This window comes from Columba livia, chromosome 9, assembly GCF_036013475.1.
Source record: "Columba livia isolate bColLiv1 breed racing homer chromosome 9, bColLiv1.pat.W.v2, whole genome shotgun sequence".
In the NCBI taxonomy this organism is placed as follows: Eukaryota; Metazoa; Chordata; class Aves; order Columbiformes; family Columbidae; genus Columba; species Columba livia.
In genome coordinates, this window is record NC_088610.1 from 4,771,750 (window position 1) to 4,791,994 (window position 20,245).

Genomic DNA, 20,245 nt, shown 5'->3' on the forward strand with positions numbered 1-20,245 from the left:
GGTGGCAACAGCAGGAGGGAAGCAGCTTCACCTAACTACGGTCAGAGCACCCTGTCACCCACGGGAGCCCTTTGTGCAGCTACTACCACAGCAAGGATTACGATATTTTCTTAGCAGTAAAAGAACCTAAATTAAACACAGACTTGATTCTACTTTATTTGAGGTGTTTGGGGGGGAAGCTGGTTGTTTTGGGGTTTGTTTTTTACTCTGTTATTTATTCTTTATACTAATTTTTAACAGGCATGTTTAGAGTTGCAGAAGATCACATTAGTGAAAGCATTTGAGCAAACCTCTGCTGTCCTATTTGGTGACTTTCTGTTTAGGAGCATAAATCAAGTCACTTCTACAGGTACAAGATGAGTAGGTGGAAAGAGAAAATGATTTAATGATTCCCAGGTTTTTAAGAAGCCTATATCCAAACCATTAAATGATTTTTAGCTACCATTATATACATATGTCATCTTATTCATATATAGGACTTGCTTCGTGGCTACAATGACAGAAATATTTTGAAACAGTTTTCAAGAGACAGGAGGAAATAACGAAACCAAGCTTGGTGTGTTTCATTTGTAGTACAAGAAATAAGTACACCCTGCAAGTTCATCAAAATACCATTTATATACCAGTAAAGTCAGTTTGCTCACTTTAAAGTTCCAGTGTTATGGTTGTGAAACACTTAAGTTCATTTAACTTGGTTTTAAAAAAACAAAACAGAACAAAAGCACAGCATTGCTAAGTCAAAGGAGAGAGTATATAAAGAACAGTAGCAACAAAGGGGTTTACCCAAACCTCTCAGCTTTAACAGGAACCATTTTTTAAAGCATATCTGATTTACTGCCAGGCAAAGCTGGTGCCCAGCAGCACTCCTGGGTGTCCGTTTTTGTCGGTTTGATCTGCCTGGCTGCATTCCAGCCTGCAGAGGTGCAATAACATTCACTCCCAGTGGGCTCTCCCGGCTATGTGGACACAGGCCTGCAGAGACTGTAGCCTGGGAAGGACAATGAGAGCTCTGCTGCTGCGGGAGAGGACCCTGTGATCATGGAACTTCATCCACAGGCGCTGCTGCTGCTCTGATCCAGCCCCTGCCTCTTTATGAGATAAGAAGCCCTTGATAAAAATCCTGATCTGAGAAGGTGTCCTAAACAGAGCAGAACAGGTCAGCTGCTGGGAGTTCAGTTCATGCGTTTGTGCTGCTGCACAAATTGCTTATGTGCCAGTGACTGTTCTATTCCCTGTTGCTGCTATGAACACCTAGTGTCACTCCTAGTGCACTGTGCCGTGGTGAAAATGATTTTCCTCTTCACATTTTATTAAATTCACCCATCACCTGGGAACCCTGGAACTACATCTAACCGTGGTAAAGCAAAGGAGATAGTGTACAATAGAAATAACTGCAGCAAAATTAAGGCTGCTAGTAGCTTGGGCATCTTTAGCAACAAATTTTAAGGTCACTGGTTTGATATTTTTTCTCCAATGCCCCCTTGAGTGCTTTTAGTTTCCTTCTAAAGACCCTGAAGAAACAACATGCAGCAACTTTGATACTGATTAATCCATTTTACTAGAAACCAGATAGGAAAACCTCAAGCACAGGGAGTGCATCGAGCTGCTGCCTCACTCACAGGTTTTCTGAAACAGGTGCAATCGCCAGACTGGCATTAGCGTCTTTGTCCATCTCCTCCCCAAAACTGGGTGTCCAGTAGTAATGCTTCTTGAGGCCATGGGAGAGCTCCGCAAGGTGAATGTGCCCATCCACTTCAAACGGTTCCACATCTGTACAGTTAGGTTTCAGGCGGCCTGTCTGAAGTAATTCTGAATATGCCTGAAATGAATAATAAGAAGAATACAACATATAATATTCCACCTCAACTGCAGTGAAGGCTCTGGAAGATAACACACAATAGGCAAGTAATTGATCATTTCATTATGCTGATGTGCAGTGAGTCTCATTACAGCACCACCATATTCTAATAATCTTTTTTTTTAAAAAGTAAATAAAGTATCTCACTGTATTCACAAACTGCTGTAGTCTTCCCAATTACTGTAAAAACAAATAAGAACAAACAAACAAAAAACAACCCTCTTTGAAGAATTCAGAAGCAAATACTTACCATGCAGGTGGCTTCATCAAATGTGTTCCCCCAGATGTAAATATAAGAAAGTTCTGTGTTTCTTTTCATTGCATCTGAAAGAGCTAAAAGTCCTTTGCCACATATATTGTTGCTTGTTACTGACAACCTAATAAACAAAGAAAATAGTTATGCGAATGTGTGTCAAACCACTGAATTCCCATCCTAATGAAGAGTTTAACTATGATTTATTCTTATTTTATATTTAATTGTTGTATATGTATATTGAAATGCTGTCTTTGTTATTAATAATGCAATTATTTATTTGTATCAAAGCCAGTCCTATTATAACATTTTTGCAGTTTGCTACAGGCAGTTTGGACTACGGGCTTGTACTATTTCTCAAGGCATTTCCGTGCCCCGTGCACCCAGGTTGTTCACTATTTAGTTCTTCAGTGTCAGTGCCTCACTGCAAGGTGACCAGGTCCCATCTCCAGCCTGCTATGAAGCCCAGGCCTTGGCATTTAGCCAGGCTAAGCTTTGATCTTTGTGGAGCGGCAGTTATTTTTACGTTGGTGAACCTGGAAGGCTTTCAGAGGCACCCAGCAGCCGCCACCTCCTCAGTCTGCTACTTAAAACTAATGGCTTCAGGTAACACCTTTGATCAGCTTTTACATCCTGCCCGTGTGCGGTTTAACGCGGGCTACAAAATACACCCTGATGAAGAGATTACAGTTCTTTTGGGTTCACCTGGAAGCTAACTTAAACAGAGGATTTTCTTAAGTGTTGAAGATGAGAATTGACAGATAGAGTGTTTTATGCCTACATGGAATCTGATTATCTTAAAATTCTGAACATGTACAGCTTTCGGTTTGTTTTTGTTTATGTGCCACAGGCACCTAGGCTTTAAAGATGCAAAAAGAACTAACAAGATCTAATTTCCTTCCCCCCTCCTTAGAATGACTGTAAAAGCTGTGAATTGCATGCAAGATGAACTGCTACAAAACTGATCTACACATCAGTGCAAAAAAACCCATGAAATACAAACCCAAGCATGTCAGGCCACACAGCAGTGGATACAAGATGGAAAAAAGGCACCTGCCAGTGTCCCAAGACATCTCACAAGCCTTGGGGGCCTCTAACACGGCAGGAGATACCAATGCTTAGCAAAGGAATCCCACCCAATCCGATACATTTTTTTCCCTGAGAATTAAAAATGAACTAAAAAGTTTGGAAACTCCTGACTTGTATTTCGATCAACATCAAAGCACAGAGCTTTGATATCAGTTCAGCCACTGCAAAGTCCAAGTTTCTTATAATACTAACGCCTGAAGAGTGTTGTTGTACGACGCCAAGGCTTCACTCAGGTAGATGGCTCCGTCATCTTCTATTCGGTTTGCGTTCAGATCTAGGATTTGCAGGGTTTCATTCCATTCTAATAGTTTTGCCAAAAATTTTATACCATCGCAGGTAATTTTATTACTGAAAGAGAAATGAATACATTTTTTTCAAAAGGTGCTAAGAAAATGAGTTTCTAAGGTTAGTCAGGGCTATGTCACTTCATAACTCTTACCAGCTAAGATCAAGGTATCTCAGGGTGGAGTTCATATACAGCGCCTCACACAGTTGCTGTACACCAAAGTTTTTCATTTCATGCTTGCCCAAGTGTAGTTCCAAAAGAGAAGAGTTAATTTTCAATGTCAGAGCTACATGAACTGTGGTCTCTTCCTAAAAATATACAGTCAGTTTAATTAAGCTGTACTTTAGGACTAGATGTGGTCTTCCTTCAGTCAAAGAGAAATGCACAACTAACAGCAAGATTTGGTCATCAGTAGCGTCCTATTTTGCATATTGCAGCTTTGTATTAAAAATAGCCAGGAAACAATACGTTATGATAATGCACAACACCAGAAAGATCTTTGCATATTTACAGTACTGTATACCTCCCTGCAAATATCTGGAGCATCAATGTTTGAATCAGTATGTCTAATGAATTTTCTTCCCATTCATTGCTCTTAAAAAATTGAATGTTTGAGTCAGTCTTCATTAACATTAGAAGTATTTTGTTATGACACTAATGTATCATTTCATAAAAAGAAACAGGATTGCTATGGGAAAAAGTATGTCCTGTCACTGTAAGGCAAAATAAGTTAGTTTTGAAGTTGTGATATTTAGTTAAAAAAAACAAGAGAGTGAATATGTTGAGTCAAAAATAAGGGAACAACATAGAAGCCTCAGAAAATGAGAGAGTTGAAGGTGAGAACAATGGCAAATAGTCCACCACAGATACAGACCAGGCCCTTAGTGGTCTATATTTTCAATAGCAGTAGTTTAAATTGACTTCTACAACTGGGTTTAGAAAGATCAAGGCTGTCCTAGTAGAAGAGAAACAACTAAAATCTGTTTGAACTGTTCAATTCACTTTTGGGAATTTAGGAGAATCCGGCCTTCATCATACTTTAATTTCATTATCCTGCCATCAGGAAAATACTGTACCTGTTGCAGACACCTGACAGCTGCTGCCAGTCTGCCGAAACACCGCTGTGACCAGCTCTGGAGCCGAGACTTCAGCAGGACCAGCCGTGCACACAAGCTGCACGTCTGCAAGCAAAACCCCGCGGCTCCCTGCACCTGCGGTGCTGCCCCCAGCAGCCTTGCAGATTTGCTTTTCCATGCTCAATTGTTTTGGAAGGTTTGTCTCTTTTTTTCCCCCAACTAATACACCACAGATTTTACATGGATGAGGTTCATTCTCTTGTTAAATTCATGCTTCAAGTGAAAGAACAAAACTGCACAGCATAGTGAATGTGGCTTCTTGTTGAAGTGCACCTTTCTTCTTCAGGCTGTGGGCTCTGGTATCGCACTGCTCAGATAAACAAGAGTCCTTTGTTCTTCCCCTCATTTCCTGCTAAGCAGCATTTCTCCCTCTGTTTACTGAATGACACATAAAACTCTCCATGCTCTAACAGCAGAAGGAATACCTGGCTCTCCAATAACAAGCTGTCTCCATTAGCCTATTATTTAACAAATGTATTATGTACCAAGAAAGACATTTTAAAAAAATTAACCTTCTAGTTAAACAGGGGCAGCCCATGACTGCACAAAACTTGGCACAGAAAGAGAAAAAAATATCTCTTCAGCCATTTACTTCACAAGGAAACCCAGAGAGCCCTGTAGTCCAGCTGGGCATAAATACATCAGCACTGACTTACGCTTCTCTCTTTGCTGAGCTGACACTATGGTTGACTTACATACCCTTTGGCTGTGTAGTAAAGGACGATTTAGGTTTATTGCTTTGACTGATTGGTTCAGATTCAGGGCTGTTGCCAGGGCTATTAGACACTCCGTATCCTAGAAATGAAAATAAATAAACTCTTACGAGAAACTTGTCCAATGTATAGATCAAGCTACCAAATTACCGTGGCTTCTCAGAACTGATTGTCAGAAGATCAAAAATATCAAATAGGTTCAGATTTGAAACACTATTATTTCTGACTCCATGAACTCTGGAGAAATGCAAGTGCAGTAGACAGGTGCTTACAGACACATAATGTATTTTCTGATCATACCAATATCAACTCCCCATGGAATAACAGAGAGGAATTAGACTAAGAAGTACAAATGACAGGAAATTTGCAACTCAGAAAATAAGAAGCAAAAACAACGCATCTCAAAGATCCTTGTGCATTTAATGGATTCTGTATTTTGGTTTTCCTGATTTATGAAGCCAAATCAGCTTGTGTGTGTTCCCTAAGGTCTTTGGTAAAGGTAAATTGATACTGAATGTGAATAATATGATACAGAGAAGCGAGAGTCCAGAATGCAGGCCAATTCAGATTTTTTTTTTTATTATTTTCTTCTAGTTTGCTCACTAATTTATATTTATGTTACTTTCCAATTAGGCTGGTCTACACCCAAAGTCATTTAATTTTAAACGAACTCTCTATCCTCTCTACCAAGCAGATATGTGTTAAGCTTTCAAATAAATCCTACACTGGCTACACTTTCCTTGTTTCTGTATTCATAACACCCTTCACGCTTTCTGAGAGGTATTCCCCCTTCTTAGTTTAGGAGCAAATGCTGTAATTCCAGGAAACAAATACAGGCTTTTAAAAGTCACCCACAGGTTTTTCCTGGCTAGAGTGGGAAGCGTCCTGCATTAACCCATTGCTACCCCACTGACTTTCCCTGTGCACTGTATAAGACTCAGCACTCGGTTTTAGGAGGCGGCAAGTTGTCTAAGATCAAACTGGGTGCCCTTCTACTTAATTCAGCACTGTTGTGCTCATGTTCTTCATGGATTGAGCTCTGATCGGAGCAAGAGAGACTGGATGACTTACAGGTGTTACAGCACTGCACACTTTAGAAGGAAAAGAAGCTCCAGGGCATAAGAAGTCCTTTCTTCAACAAGAATTACACAAGACTTAGCATAACAAAAACAAACAGCAGAAACAAACCTTGGGAAATGGGAAAGCCAAGCACTTGAATTCCCAGGGACATAGTGGGTCTAATATATATCATAAGCTATGACTTCCCAGGTATTTTCTGCAACGTGCCTTTCCAAGTATGCATTGCAATTTTAAATATTGTTTTACCTCAAGCTAGCACAAAATGCAAAATCAATGGCAACAGATGGCATTTCCCCTTAATTAAGTACTGCAGGACCTCTGTCATACCCTTGAAAGACTTATGTCATTGCTGATAATTTTACTGGGTTACTCACCAAATCACAGTCTCCAAGATCCAGCCTCTCTAAGGTTGAATTAGACGGTAGCATTGTGGCAAAGGCGAGCCCACCTTGTCTTCCTATTTTGTTTCCAGTCATTCTCAAATATAGAAGTGTTTTATTCTTCTAGAAAAAATATAAAAAAATAAAATAAAATCAATGTCTTTGAAATGGCCTGAAAAACAACACTGTCCTTTTTCCTGTGAATCCTGCTGGTTGTCACACAGACAAAACATCCCTCCAGAAGAAATGTGTCTAAGTGATAACACTGACTAAGCAGTTGGCTCAGGCTCCCCATAGTGGAACCAAATGTAGGAGAGTCTGGAAACAAAACTTGAGCATTTGAAAACTTTTGTTTCTCCCAAGTTCACAAATTCGCATTCATGAAAATAATCCAGGCAGATATTTCTGCCTAAACTGGCAGCTGAAATGCAAATTATCTCAAAATTATTTAGATCTAGTAAGCGTATTTTAAACAAAAATATAATTTTTCTTTCTTTTTCAGAGGCTTTTAAACCACACGACCAGCCAAAGCTCAGCGAAGCTGGTCGACTTCAGTAGGATGATGTGGCACAGAGTCAAACCAATATGTAAGTCTTTGCAGGGCTGGAGACTTCACTGGCAGTATAAAGTTCTGATCAGAGGTTGAGAAAAGTCAGCATCTTTCCCCTCACCTTCCACAGAATTTCGACAGATATTAAATATCAATTCATCTGTTAAAGCCTTAACTGCAATGCATAGTAGTTTTGTAATTTTAATTCCTCAGTACCACCATGATCACTCATTACCAGAGATTATCAAAGAATCAGAGTCCCAGGTTGGAAGGGACAACAAGGATCACCTGGTCCAAGCTTTCTTGGAAAAATCATGGTCTAGACAAGGCAGCCTTGCACACTGCCCAGCTGAATCTTAAAACCGTTCAATAGCGGGGAATTATTAAGTAAGAGATTACAAAACAAGTAGTAGTGTGAGCAGCAGAAGCTTTTTCAGCCAAAGGGTTGCCAGGTTGCTCAGCAAACCCAGCAGATGCTGTCGGGGGGCTGCACAAGCAGCTTTGAGGGTTTTTTGCAAGCCCAGTGTTGTACAATCTCCTGTACAGCCTCAGCGTTTTGGAGATATGTCACAGTGAGCTGAAATCAGTTCAGAGTTCAAAGACTATGAGGGAGGAAGAAAGAGCTCGCGTGAGTCTCATTTCACAAACACAACAAATCCTACACACAAGCCTCATTTCCTTGGCAAACCACATTAAAAATAACAAACATGTTTTTATGCTGCTGCTGCAAGGCGAAGTTTTGAAAACACATCACAGACATCTTGAATCAAGATAAATATTGACATCAAGGCACAGGCAAATTAAATACAATTTTTAAAAAGTTATGGCATTTTATATCCTATAGCATAGCATTTTCCACACAGAAAAATCCAGCTGTGATAGTTGTGATCATTAAGTGTTAATAGCAGCACAGTGCAACTTTCTCATGTGTGAAATCTGATTCCTGAAGAGTGCCCTGGGAAAACAAGCCATCCCTGTGATAAAGCAAAATGCTGAATGGACTGAAGACAGAGGGCCCTTTGAGCCAGTGCTAGCGTTGGCAGGACAGCCAGGACTGCTCATCAAAAGCAAAAATATCAAACTGGATGCCAATGTCTAAAATCTCCCAGACACATACTCACACGGAGTGCTTCTGCTATCAGCACCGCTCCCCTTGTGCCAATATCATTAAGCATCAGGTTCAGGTACCGCAGAGTGGAGTTGTTCTAAGGAACAAACAAAGCAAAAAGCAATGAAACTTCTTTCCACAGCATGCCTACATTTTTCAAAAATGACCTGTCATACCCATACTTAAAACCTCTGTTTGCTGCATTTCAGGCAGCCCTTGATTGGGAGATGTGGTTAAAGAATGCCGAAATAAGTGAGATTATGATGGAAAGGCTTACAGAAGCCACCACGTGCTCAGCATGACCAAACAAGGCCAGTGGTCAAGCTCAGCTGCAGATCCTCAGACATTTTGTGAACTCAATGCCCTCCCTGAGTTCCAGGAACACAGGCACTGAGTGGCAACTCACCATTTTTCATCTGTATTCCTGTGCTTACAATGACAGAAAGGCAGCATTAAAGTTTCCTATGTTTAGACCAACAGAAAGACTAACAGAGATGATAAGGTGTCTAAAATAAAGGCCCTGGCACACTTGACACTACCATTACCTCCTGTGTTTAATTCAATAGTAAGCCTAAAAGCCTCACAGTTTATTCCACTGTTCTTTCTTCATGACACCCCAGCCAAACATCAAATGGTTTTCTACCAGAATTTATAAATCTCCCCAGAGAATGCAATCTGAGATTCTAGTGGGATGGATTTGGATGTGAAAGTCAAAATGAATGGAATTTTGCCAAACCAATGCATTCTTGTCTCAAATTTACCACAGATAAACATTATCAGAGCCAAAAAAAATTACAAGTTGCTGAATGATAAACATAATTTTGTCACCTCAAGGAATTTTGCCATGTGCTTTCCTCCAGCATCAGTCAATACATTAAATCTAAGATCCAAACCTGAAAAAGATGAAGAATGTGACAGATGCATATCTACAATTAATTGATCTCTAAACAAAAAGAAATAAAGACAAACTAAGGCTGAAATCAAGACTGCTTATGTTTTCTCAAATTCACAAGGCAATGTCAAACGTACCTGAAACAAAACTTACCTGTAACAAATGCCGTATTGTGTAAGACAGAAGTGAGAGCTTGAAGATTGTCATCTGTAACTCTTTGCACAGGCACTAGATGATTATTTCCAGCTATTTTTATTGTGATCCCATTTGACCATCTGACGTAACACCAAAATGTAAACACATGGGGAGAAGTACAACAACAGAGAAAAATTAATTCTCTCTCCAGATAAGAAGTGTACCCACACTTGCCCTCACTGCTGCATCTGCATGCAGTTAACTGCTGCCACCGCCTTTGGTAACACCACGAGAGATGTGATTCAAGCACTGATCTCAGCACTGTCCTTTTTGATACTCTAAAAAGCACACATGCACAGAAAGCAGGAAGAAGCAAGATGAGGGGAAGGCAGATAGAAATAATGACTGTCTTGGAGGTTACCTTATCATCTCCTTTTTACTTGTTCCCCTTATTTACTTTCTCCTGCCCTCAGAATCAAAACCTACAACAAACCATTTCCCTACACTGTACTTTCTCAGGTTTTCTCTCCAAAGGACAATTAGCTTTGACCCCAGGAGCATCCCTGAGAGGAAGCCCTGCCCAGCCACAGAATGAGAGTGAGTTTTGGTGGTCAGAGTCACTCCAGGGTGCATTACCAGCTGGAAGCTAACTGGATGCAGCTGAGGCTTTTTAAACAGGAGCGAGACAAAAGGCAGGGAGTTAGAGTGACTAGATACTGGGTTTGGCTTCTCCAAGGGACACAAAGGCACCATCCTGTACATTTTTCACTTTTTTTGATTTCTCTGCTTGTCAAGCTGCCCAGAAAGGATATATAGCTACAAACTTCTGCCAAGATGTCAAGATGAGTCAAACCAGAACTTCAGCAGTAAATGCTAAATATGATTTGAGTTTAGGCCTGAAACTGTATGAACTTCCTCATTGTTCAGTTCCTAGTCCTGCTATCTTGTTTAAAGGTTTCAGAAGCATCTGAAACATGCTGTGTATTATTTCCTTACGTTTCATCATTTTTATCAGCTTCCTGAAGCATGTGAGCAATGAAGGGGTTTTCAGATTGGCCCAAGTTTTGGCAGGCCTGCACATACTGCTGGTGAAGATTTGGACGAAGTGACATGACCTGCTAGAAAACAAAACAAAGTGTTAGTGCATTGTTAGGGCAGCCTAGCAACATCACCCTGGACCCAAGTGCTGTTCTGCCGGGCTCTGCATAACAATAAAAATAGGCTTGGTCTGAAATGGTTACAACACTTGGAAGAGATACAGAGAGACAGGAAAAATGGAGGAAAAAAATACAGATTTGTGGATATGTTTCTAGTCTGCCATTGCGTAGGATCTGAGCTAATATTCGTCCTTTTTCCCCATAAAGCAGTGGAGTCCCTGACCTCCACAGGCCTACCTGAGCAATGAATGCCTGCGTTCTCTCTCCGGGCTGCTCCAAGGTTAAGAATGTTTGGTCACAGAGCCCATCTCCAAGGAGAACACCCTGAGGGAAGGCTGCCAGGTCCTGGCACAAGGCCCCATGGCTGTGGTGTGGCAGCCAGTGCAGTGGAGACATGGCCACATATGTGGTGCCAACTGCAGAGGGGAGATTTGGCAGCTTACCCCGGAGTATTTACTTAGTGGTCTGCTCATGGTCTCCAAGGAGCCTTCTCAAAAATTTCCGTGGTTACACGGATTAGCAGCTACTTCAAAGGTGCCTGTTCTGGTCCTTTCCATAGAATAAATCCTTCTGCCAGCTTCACCACCCCAGGAGGGGGTGAGCTGCGGCAGCACATTCTCCTGTCCCACAGCATGTAGGGCTTGCTCCCAAATACTGAACTCAGGGTCAATAAAAATAAAATTATCTCAGGCAAAATCTAAATTAGACAGGTAAGCCCAGCACAAATGTCTACTTGTGGTGGTTGCTCAGTTCTTTTTCCTCATCCTGGTGACACCTGGAAACCACCCATCTCTGGAAACATGACATACTCTTGGCATGGTTATGGCAGCAGAGAAGAGGGCATCAGTGGGAGATGACTGACAGCGGTCTCTTGATCTCCACTTTCTCATCATTCCCTAAATGCCAGCTGAAAGGTTTCTACTGTTCAGACATCAGGGACTGGTCAGGTAGTCACCACTTTCCACCTGTTGCTCCTTCGCTATCAGCAATACAATTTCACGGGTTATCAAATACCAGATTCACTGGCATTTCTTTGGCTCAGGAACCACTAAGTTACAGAAGAAAGTGCCACCTTTTTGCAGTAAGACTCTTCCAGATTTTCAATCAGCATTACTGAAGACAGACCTCAGTCAGTGTTTGTAAATACAGGCCTTAAAGACTCAAGGAGGTTGTTTTGTCCAGCTTCCCTGACATCACAAGGTCACCCTCTGAATTTGGCTGTTGGGTCAACTTTGGGATGCACTGGGATTCAAAGATATGATCCCACTGTATTTACTGCAGGATTTGATCTTAGCAAACACAAGCAGCTTTTTGCAGGGGTACAACTGAGACCAGAATGTGTTCCTAAATGCTGAATTCTTACCATAATTATTTAGCATAGGAAGGTCTTCAAGTACTGTTCATTTCTATTTTTTTTCTTTGCTGAAATTAAAAATAAGGAGTCTCAGCAGAGCCAGAAGGCCAGTGAGGCTCTCACTGCCCTAAAGCCAACTCTTGGTTTTGAGGGTGACCACACTGAGACCACAAAAGAAATACTAGTGAATGAAGCGCCAGAGAATGAAGCCTGTTCTCCGACACGTCACAGGAGATTTTTTTTATTGATTTAGCTAAACCATCTCACCAGAGGCCTTGAGTCTAGAATATCTGGAAGAGCTGCACGTGGAAACAAACACAACTGTACGCATCCCTAGAGACATCAATTGCCTGAGGCACATGTAGATCCTCTACTTGGATCAAAATCACACACAGGACCCATGTGAGGAACCAGGGGAACTGAAATATCTTCTGAGCTTAGGTTTAAGTATTATAACCACCCCCTCTCCTGCATTTCACTGCCGGTTATCAGCAAGTTGCAGCCCCTTTATCAGCTCAAGCTCTTGCATGAAATCCTAGAGCAGATCTGTGAATATGTCCATCACATGGAACTGCTTGCTCTTTCTGACAATAATCTCAAGCGTCTGCCGAAAGAAATAGTGAACCTGACAAAGCTCAAATTTACCTCCAAAAAAATAAAGACTTGAAAGTTTTCCCAAGGAACTTTGTCATATTGCTAATTTAGAAATAACGTATGTGCAACAAAATCTAATCAGTCTCATCCCAGAAGAGAGAGGATTTTTGACAAAGTCAGTTAAGCTATTTTTAGCTTTTAATAACTTATCCTCCATTCCTCCTACACTGCCAGAAGCTGGCTGTGCTGGATCTGCCTCAATCTCCTGCACAAGCTCCCCCCAGGTTTGAAGAGTTTCACTGAAATGAGAATATCCAGACTGCCCACTAACAGCCTGGAGAAGATCCCACACCAGATCTGCTGCTGGCCATCCCTCTCCCCTGTTTATCCGAGGAACACCCAACTGCACACAGTATCTGGGTCCTTCACCAGATTAACCAGTGTCAAGATACTAGATCTGAGTGAAAATTGCTTTGATGAGATTCCTAAAGGAATACGCACCATGAAAAATCTGGAAGTATTGGCCCTGGATGGCAGTCAGATGCAGAGGTATTTGTTGCTCTGGTTTAGTTTTTGTTTTATCAATACCTCGCTTTTGCAAAATCTAAGCTCTTCATTACAACTGTCACCTTTCCCTACTACAGTGAGAAAGCATGTTCCACCTGGTGTGCACCTGAGCCTGTGTTACTCGTTATCACTGACACCTGAGTATTCAGACAGGAAAAGCAAGAACATGAAAACACCAACCTTTGTGTTGGATCATAAAGATAAAATACTGACTGGAGGGATTGCTTCAGTTTTTTGCATTTTTTTTTCTGTGTATGCTGGAAAATAAGAGCTGCTTTTACATAGAATCAATGTTAAACTGAAGCAGAGCAGAAGGCAACTAACAAATGGATGTGATATTGTTAATGCCTTTAAGATCATTAACATTTGCTGTTCATTTGATAATGAACAACTTTGCACCCTAAAGTGTAACAGTATTCATGGAACATACTCTAGGACTCAGAACACACCTTCCTTTTTATATAATGTAGCATTTCCAAGATTTTCACTTGTGCAGTTTTCTTCTGGAAGGTTACATTGACAGAAATAGTAATTTATGCGAAAGAATCACTTTCAGATTTCATTCCTTTAAATCACTCTCCCCTGCACTGTGTGTTCAAAGGAAAAGCAGCAGACAAGTGTTTCTGCTAAGAAAGAAAGTTAACCCCATAAGAAATCTTTCCAGCAGAGGAAACAACATGGATTTTTTGGACAAAATTTCCACTATACCGTGAGGTACAATGTTATATTAATAAGCAGAATATTCTGTGTTCATCCATCAATAGTAATGCATCTCCACAGCATTTTCCTGGAGATTTTTCCCTAAAAACAAAATCCCAAAGACTAGTGTTTAATTGACATACTGTATCTTTTTAATGATTCTGTTTAGGTATCTGTGAGGTGAAAGAACTGACAAATTTGAAATACCTTAGCCTACCTGAGGACCTATCCAGTATCTTTCCAAAAGAAATCTTTCTCCTAGAGTCATCACAGAGATTATACGTGGGACAAAATAAAGACATTACATTCACAGTTCTGCCAGAAGACATGAGCGAATTGCAGGTAGGAGTGATAGAAGGGGGAAGATCTTTTTCTGATGCAACATAGCACTTCTGTGGACTTCAGCTGCTCCCAAAAGCAGGACTGAAGGTTCTCCTAATCTCTTAAGGTACATGGTGTAGCACCAGGGCTGTCAGAATAGGAATCATATCAAAACTCTGTGTCTAAAACTCATGTTGTCTTTGTGTTTAGTAGATATTCCCAGGGTAGTATCAGTTATTTAATGAGTTTTATATTCAGAAATGACCAATACCTTGACTGGAAATATGGAGGAGGATTCTAGGCAGTCAGAATATATGCACTTATATCAGAACCTGCATTACCACCCTGCCTTTCAGAGGTGTAAAAAGCTGTTTTCAAAGTATCTCTACACTTTTGCAAAACTGTTCACTGATGTTTTGACAATCTAGTTAGAGTATTTTGACTGACTGCAAGCTGTCAAATCCTCAGTGTTATAGCTCATCTCTCAGATAGCCTGGCGACAGTTTGTAAAACATCTGTGTAAGGCAGGCTTATTTGAAAGCAGAGAGGATGCAACATTCTGCAACTGTTCTGGGTCCTGGCATGTCTTAACACCTTTGTTACTCAAAAGAGTCAGGACCAGCTCTCCTTACTATAACTCTAGCATGTTAAATTTATATACAGCCATGTCCTTTCACAACACTTTACAGAGAGCTGTACTTACTCCTTAAAACCCTCCAGAGTTTTATTTGCAGCATCCATAAAGCATAGAGCTGGACTAAGACAGACCACTGTGCAGACTTTAAAATACACAAGTGGGTGGATCAGAACCCTTTATTTAGTTTAACTGGTCAGAACTGCAGTCCTGCTCTTGTTCACCGAGTTGTCTCGGAGAAGGTGGTGGCATCCTGAAGCAGGTGGCAAAGGCAACGTCACTGAGACCCAGCTCTTCCTAGAGCTCCACCTCCAGGCAGTGCTCTCTGAATGCCGCAGCTACATCTGCATCCAGGGCATGGATCTTATTTCTGTTTGGCTCTTGAATCGATACTGAAATCTCATCAATATGCTTGTTGGCAGGAGAGAGCTGTGAGTGCAGAAAAGCGGGATGGCTCAGTTTTGGTTTTCCATTCTACTACATGACTGATGCTGTTTTGATTGTTTGGAGGTGTCTTACAAAATTTTTTCACTTTAAGTGAAGACAAAGAAGAACAGAGACAAGGGATGATTCAGAGACTACGAAGAAGGCAACCACTGGAAGTGAGAGCTTTTTGGGAAGATCGGCAGATAAACATGACATTTAGTAGAGGGATTTAATGAAAGGTTTTTAGTGGCACAACAGGTATGACGGAACCAGAGGGCAAGTGACTGAGAAAGATCAGCAGCAAATGGAGAGGTTGCCAGCAGCAAGTCTGTAATATGCTCTGGAGCTGAGAAGAAACCCAACTATATGACAAAGAAAGAAACTCCAATACTGAAATCCAGTTCAGTCAGTAAGATTACAACAGATACCAGACATTAAACATGGCCCAGCTGCTTTACTGAATTAGAGAGAGGTTCAAATGAGAAAGGAGTGATTCAGAGAGATTCTCACAGAACAGTTAAAGGATTAATTTCCCACTTGGACCAAAGGCAGAGTCACAGGAAGGCGAGTGATGAAGAGATTAGTGTTCTGCTGTTAAACAGAGATGATGGTACTTCCACATTAGAACAACTCTTGAGTCACTGCTTGAAAGTCTCTCTTGTTATCCCTGTATGAAACAGGGGCTCTTTGCTTCATTTCAGAGGTTGAAGAACTCTGTAGAAAATAACTGATCCTACACTGCAGCAATTTCCTGTGACTGCTGGCCAAGACACTCCAGTTCATCACATTTCTTAGAGCTGGGGCAGCCAAGTGCACTTTTCAGTTGAAACCAGGAAATCCATAGAGACCCTCACATGAAATCATGAATTAAATGATCAACAGGTATCAGCATAGCATGGTCAGCTGATGGTTGTAGCCCCTGATCAGCCAGAAGCTCATGTCGGAAGGGTTACCCAGACTGAAGGCTGAATATTGATCTGCACCTGCATGGCAGAACTTGCTGAGTGAGGTCCTGGAAAGTTAGGAAAGTGCAACTGAATGATGCCATTGTGCCTCTCCTCCAGGAGATTGCTGTAGCATGTAGGTACACTCAGGGCTAATTGAGCAGCACTTTATCCCTCAAGCTGCCTCAGGATTTCTCTAAGACTTACTCAGTGGGCAGATCTAATGCCTTTACTTCCTAAAATACCTTACCAATGAATAATCCCACAGCAGTCTTTGAGCTAACATGTGGGTTAACATGATTCATGACACAAGTGACTATGCCAGAATTTGGTTCTGTATTAAGCACACACAATAAAATGCCAAATAAGAGGTTATCAAACAAAGAAAAGAAGGAGACGCACATCCCAAGGTGGTGCTTTTTCTAACAAGTCTTGGGCACAGAGCAGGGTGCTCTGCTCTTAGCTAGAAGTTGCTCTGTGGCTTTGAATAATAGCCTTTGCTTATTTCCTTCATCTTTAAGGTGATGATATGTCACAAGGTATTGTGAAGATTAATGGATTAATCCTGAATGCAGGAAGCATGAAGGCACTGTGGGGACTCCCACTGGCTTTCACATGCTCTAGATCAGAGTCTTAGATCTGGAAGTTTGGGTTTATGCTGTATATCATAAAAGGGTCTGGCCAGAAAGCACAGTCTGGGTAAGGCTGAAACAGCTCAGGATGAGAAGGAGCATCCCTGAAGTATCCTGAAGTATTTGCATAGCGTCATCTAGAATGCTTATGGATTGCTCTGTGCCCAAAATCCTGGTTAAGGTAGCTGGACATATCTATGATTTAACCTAACGCACCACTTCCCTTGCCCCTGAGATCTGCAAAGACACAAGTCAACTGTTTCTTACCTTGATTTTATGCTGATTCTGTAAGCAGGACTCATCTGCGCTATGAGATGCCATTAAGGGCCAGAGCAGAGGTAGAACAGCCCCTTCTGTATTTTCCTCGCTAGACTGAGTTGTTTGGATGCTTTCCAAACCTCACAAATCTGTAGATTTAATGAACTCATGAAGAGGCAAAAGTTTTGGGAGAGAAGAAACTAAAATTTAAAACACAGAGGTTTCAAGTATTTTCACATTAGAGGCATTTTCTTTATATACACTTTCACCTTGCCCACCCACCTGCATTAGCACCCACCACAGGCACTTCCCTCCCTGGCAAACCTGCAGCATGTCCATCTGAAATCACCATCACTCTTCGGACAGGAATCATTACAGTATTCACAACACGAAGGTTAAGCTTATATTGTGGTGTAAGCATGGCCCAGAGAAGCTGAAAAAATATGTTATTAAATGCAATGATCTATACATGCAGAAATTAAGTTAACAGTTTTCTATAATTGCCAAAGTATTTCACGAGCTCTCATGAGACAAGATTACTAAAAACCAGGGCAGTCTTCTAAGTCAGAGACACACAATACTTGGTTTGTGTCCTGCTTGTGAAAGGCCTTTCAGAAACCTTCAGCCTCCATCAACAGTCAAAACGAATGTTTCTTTTGTTGTCTTCATTAAAGTTTTCCAGTCGTTTTCGCTGTGATTCTGAAAGGACCCATCTTTGCATCCCCAGCTCTGCCAGGGCAGGCAGCTTTGTCAGGGCCGCTAACAACTCACTGAACCACATCCCACAGTCGCGGCAGGACGACGGGCGAAGACTGATGTCCAGCTCTGAGAGTTCTTTGAATACTGCCAGGCCTTGACAGAAAACAGCCCAGCCTTCGTCAGAGACGTTGTTATTATAACTCAAATCCAGCTTCCGTAATCTGGCTAGATGGCCATCCTGCATCAGTAACGCTGCAAGAAATGACAGACAAACACAACTAATACATCCTGGCAATTGCTTTAAAAGCTTGTAAGTAAGAGCAGCAGTATTTTAATACAATTTTATGTAAGGCTTTTCAGCAGTCAAACAGCAAGATTCAACTCCTCGGCAACATAAAAATCACTTGCTGGTGACCTCGGCAAGACTGTACTAGCACAGCTGAAGGAACGTACAGCATTTTAAACATGGGCAATTCAAAAGAAACAGAAGTGTCAGGTTAAAATTGTCTGACAACCTGAAAACCTTTGAGCCAGTTGGAAGAAGGTTCTCAAGTGCCAACTGAAATAGGCAGACAAGCTCTACAGGGTGATATTGAAAGAGGAATGCAAAAATAGATGAGGTTGCAAGATTACAACAGCCAGCTCTCACTGTGGGAGGGTAACAGGCCTAAAATACCCTAAAGGGAACCAGAATCCTTAGTGTATGGTTGGCAAAGCAGACATCCACCAAGGGTAGCATTTGTAAAGTCAAAAAACATCCATGCTTCATCTCACCAGCCTTCAGATTACTGGGCCTTAATAGCTGTTACCCAGCTATTGCTGTCTTAGACACTCAAAACCCACGGGTCAGGCCCACAGAATCACAAGGATGATTATAAAACAAACAAGTTTAAGGATCCTAGATGTTATTCTTTCATTGGGTTCCCATTTTCTAGTATTTCTCAGCAGCTCCTGAAAGGTAAGCTAAAATATTTCTGTTTTAACTCTCCCATAATAGTGTGACTCCAAACACACACCTAATGGACAGAGCTGGTAGTGCCTGTATTACTGGCCGTCAGCACATACATTTCCCATAAATTACTGAATCCCAAACCAGTAACCAAGCAAAATTAAACTCCTCAGAGCTTTAAATATCTAATCTAAAACACAGATGCAAAAGCTACATTTTCTAAGTGCTGTCTTCTTGTATTAATAGATAAAACTGCTCAAAGATTCTTGGCATTTTTATCCTTTTCAGCTTTTGCACTGTGCATGTATAAGACACACAGTCTTCAGCAAAATGAAAACCCTTTATGGGAAAAAATGCTGCTGTATTTTCCATCTTTTAATTTGATTTATGCAAAAATGTGCTCAGCCCATGGAACAAGTCCCTTCTGAATTGTGGTCTAAATGCCCTGGCTCCTCGACTGCTAGTAAATACCATGTTATACTTACTTAAAAGTGCCAAATCTTCAGCCACCAAGTTACAGCTGCTCAGTCTTAACACTTGAATCTCTGTTGCAAGCTTTAGTGCTTCCCAAAGCAGCTTTAGGTTCCCACCAACGCACTTATTCCAAGAAAGGTCTAATATCTCCAGTTCAGGAAGGTGAAGGGCGGCCTCAGCTGAAAAGATTAAGACCAGCAACTTCTGCTTACTAAGAGAAAACAACATGGCCTCAGACATCTCACACACAATTCACCTGTAAATAGGCTCCTATCAGGCTGCCTGCTTGTGCTTGGAATTACTTCTTTTATCCTAATAAAAGTCAGACAAAAATATCTCCTGTGCTCTTTATGGAAGATAAGAAGCGCCTGCCTATAGAATCTTTAAGGATTCTGTGGAGGAGTTTCTCCTCTGTTTATGTTATTGGCTTGGCCTTCTCCCACTGAAGACAATTTAATATAAAAACTTATTTTAAAACCATTTTATATCAATTTAAATATGGCTTTTTTTTTTTTGCCGTGAACTCACCATGCAAGGTGAAATGGTCTGTATCTTTTGACAACACCGCTTTCCGTGATGTCACACTTACATAATTGTAATGATTTAAATATAGTTCTTTTCCTGCAGGGACCTTAGACCAGTTGAGCTTCCTATTGCTTCTGCTGAAGGCAGTCTAGTTTTACTATAGGTTTTAATATCACTAGTAAACAGTACAAAATATATCATAATTGCACAATACACAGTAACTGACAGAACCCCCGTACTTGGATGTCATGTGCCATATGGAACGCCTATCAAAGGGACAGTGTAGCCACTAATCCACTGAGATTTGCAACAAGTAGGCAAAGAGAGGTGAATTTACATATCCTGTGTTAGAATGGACTTCTCTTCAAGGCTGTGTAATCTCTCTTCCCCTGCTACAGTCATTGCCCCAGATCCTCCATTGCCCCATGCTTAACTCTACACCAGAAACTTTCTACTGAAACCTTCACCTGTTTTTCACTAAGTGAAAAACATTCAGTGAAAACTTTATCCCACTAAACTGAAAATGTAGTAC

The 20,245-nt window shown here is 41.2% G+C and overlaps 3 protein-coding genes across 15 annotated transcripts in view; 1 reads left to right on the top strand and 2 right to left on the bottom strand.

The window, feature by feature from the left end:
* Positions 1-599: 599 nt before the first annotated feature.
* Positions 600-17,257, bottom strand: LRRC34 (leucine rich repeat containing 34). 4 transcript variants are annotated; one of them, XM_005513251.3, is made up of 11 exons: positions 17,076-17,257; positions 10,477-10,598; positions 9,499-9,620; positions 9,282-9,346; positions 8,467-8,550; positions 6,790-6,918; positions 5,322-5,417; positions 3,640-3,794; positions 3,393-3,548; positions 2,109-2,235; positions 600-1,819 (listed from the first exon to the last, which is right to left on the bottom strand). In XM_005513251.3, the coding sequence occupies exons 1-11, from the start codon at positions 17,127-17,129 to the stop codon at positions 1,616-1,618; spliced, it is 1,314 nt and encodes a 437-aa protein (XP_005513308.3). In that variant the 5' UTR covers positions 17,130-17,257; the 3' UTR covers positions 600-1,615. The 4 variants fall into 4 exon arrangements, with proteins under 4 accessions (XP_005513308.3, XP_021136178.2, XP_021136177.2 ...); XM_021280503.2 differs by lacking the exon at positions 17,076-17,257 and adding an exon at positions 10,875-12,022 and having other exon boundaries at positions 10,477-10,595; XM_021280502.2 differs by lacking the exon at positions 17,076-17,257 and adding an exon at positions 10,875-12,022.
* Positions 11,454-14,030, top strand: LRRIQ4 (leucine rich repeats and IQ motif containing 4). The gene is given in 9 exon segments (XM_065072822.1): positions 11,454-11,483; positions 12,014-12,218; positions 12,221-12,244; positions 12,247-12,440; positions 12,443-12,630; positions 12,632-12,808; positions 12,810-12,851; positions 12,853-13,134; positions 14,021-14,030. Coding segments are annotated over 9 exon segments (1,152 nt in total).
* The window catches only part of LRRC31 (leucine rich repeat containing 31), a 47,404-nt gene continuing 41,139 nt past the window's right edge, over positions 13,981-20,245 (bottom strand). For 9 of the 10 annotated variants that reach the window (XM_065073524.1, XM_065073523.1, XM_065073526.1 and 6 more), the window contains 2 exons: positions 19,200-19,367; positions 17,439-18,017 (listed from right to left, as the gene is read on the bottom strand). In XM_065073524.1, the coding sequence (XP_064929596.1) occupies positions 17,698-18,017; positions 19,200-19,367 (488 nt within the window). In that variant the 3' untranslated portion in view covers positions 17,439-17,697. Of the gene's footprint in view, positions 18,018-19,199; positions 19,368-20,245 lie in introns of all 10 variants that reach the window. The other variant, XM_065073520.1, reaches the window with a different exon arrangement.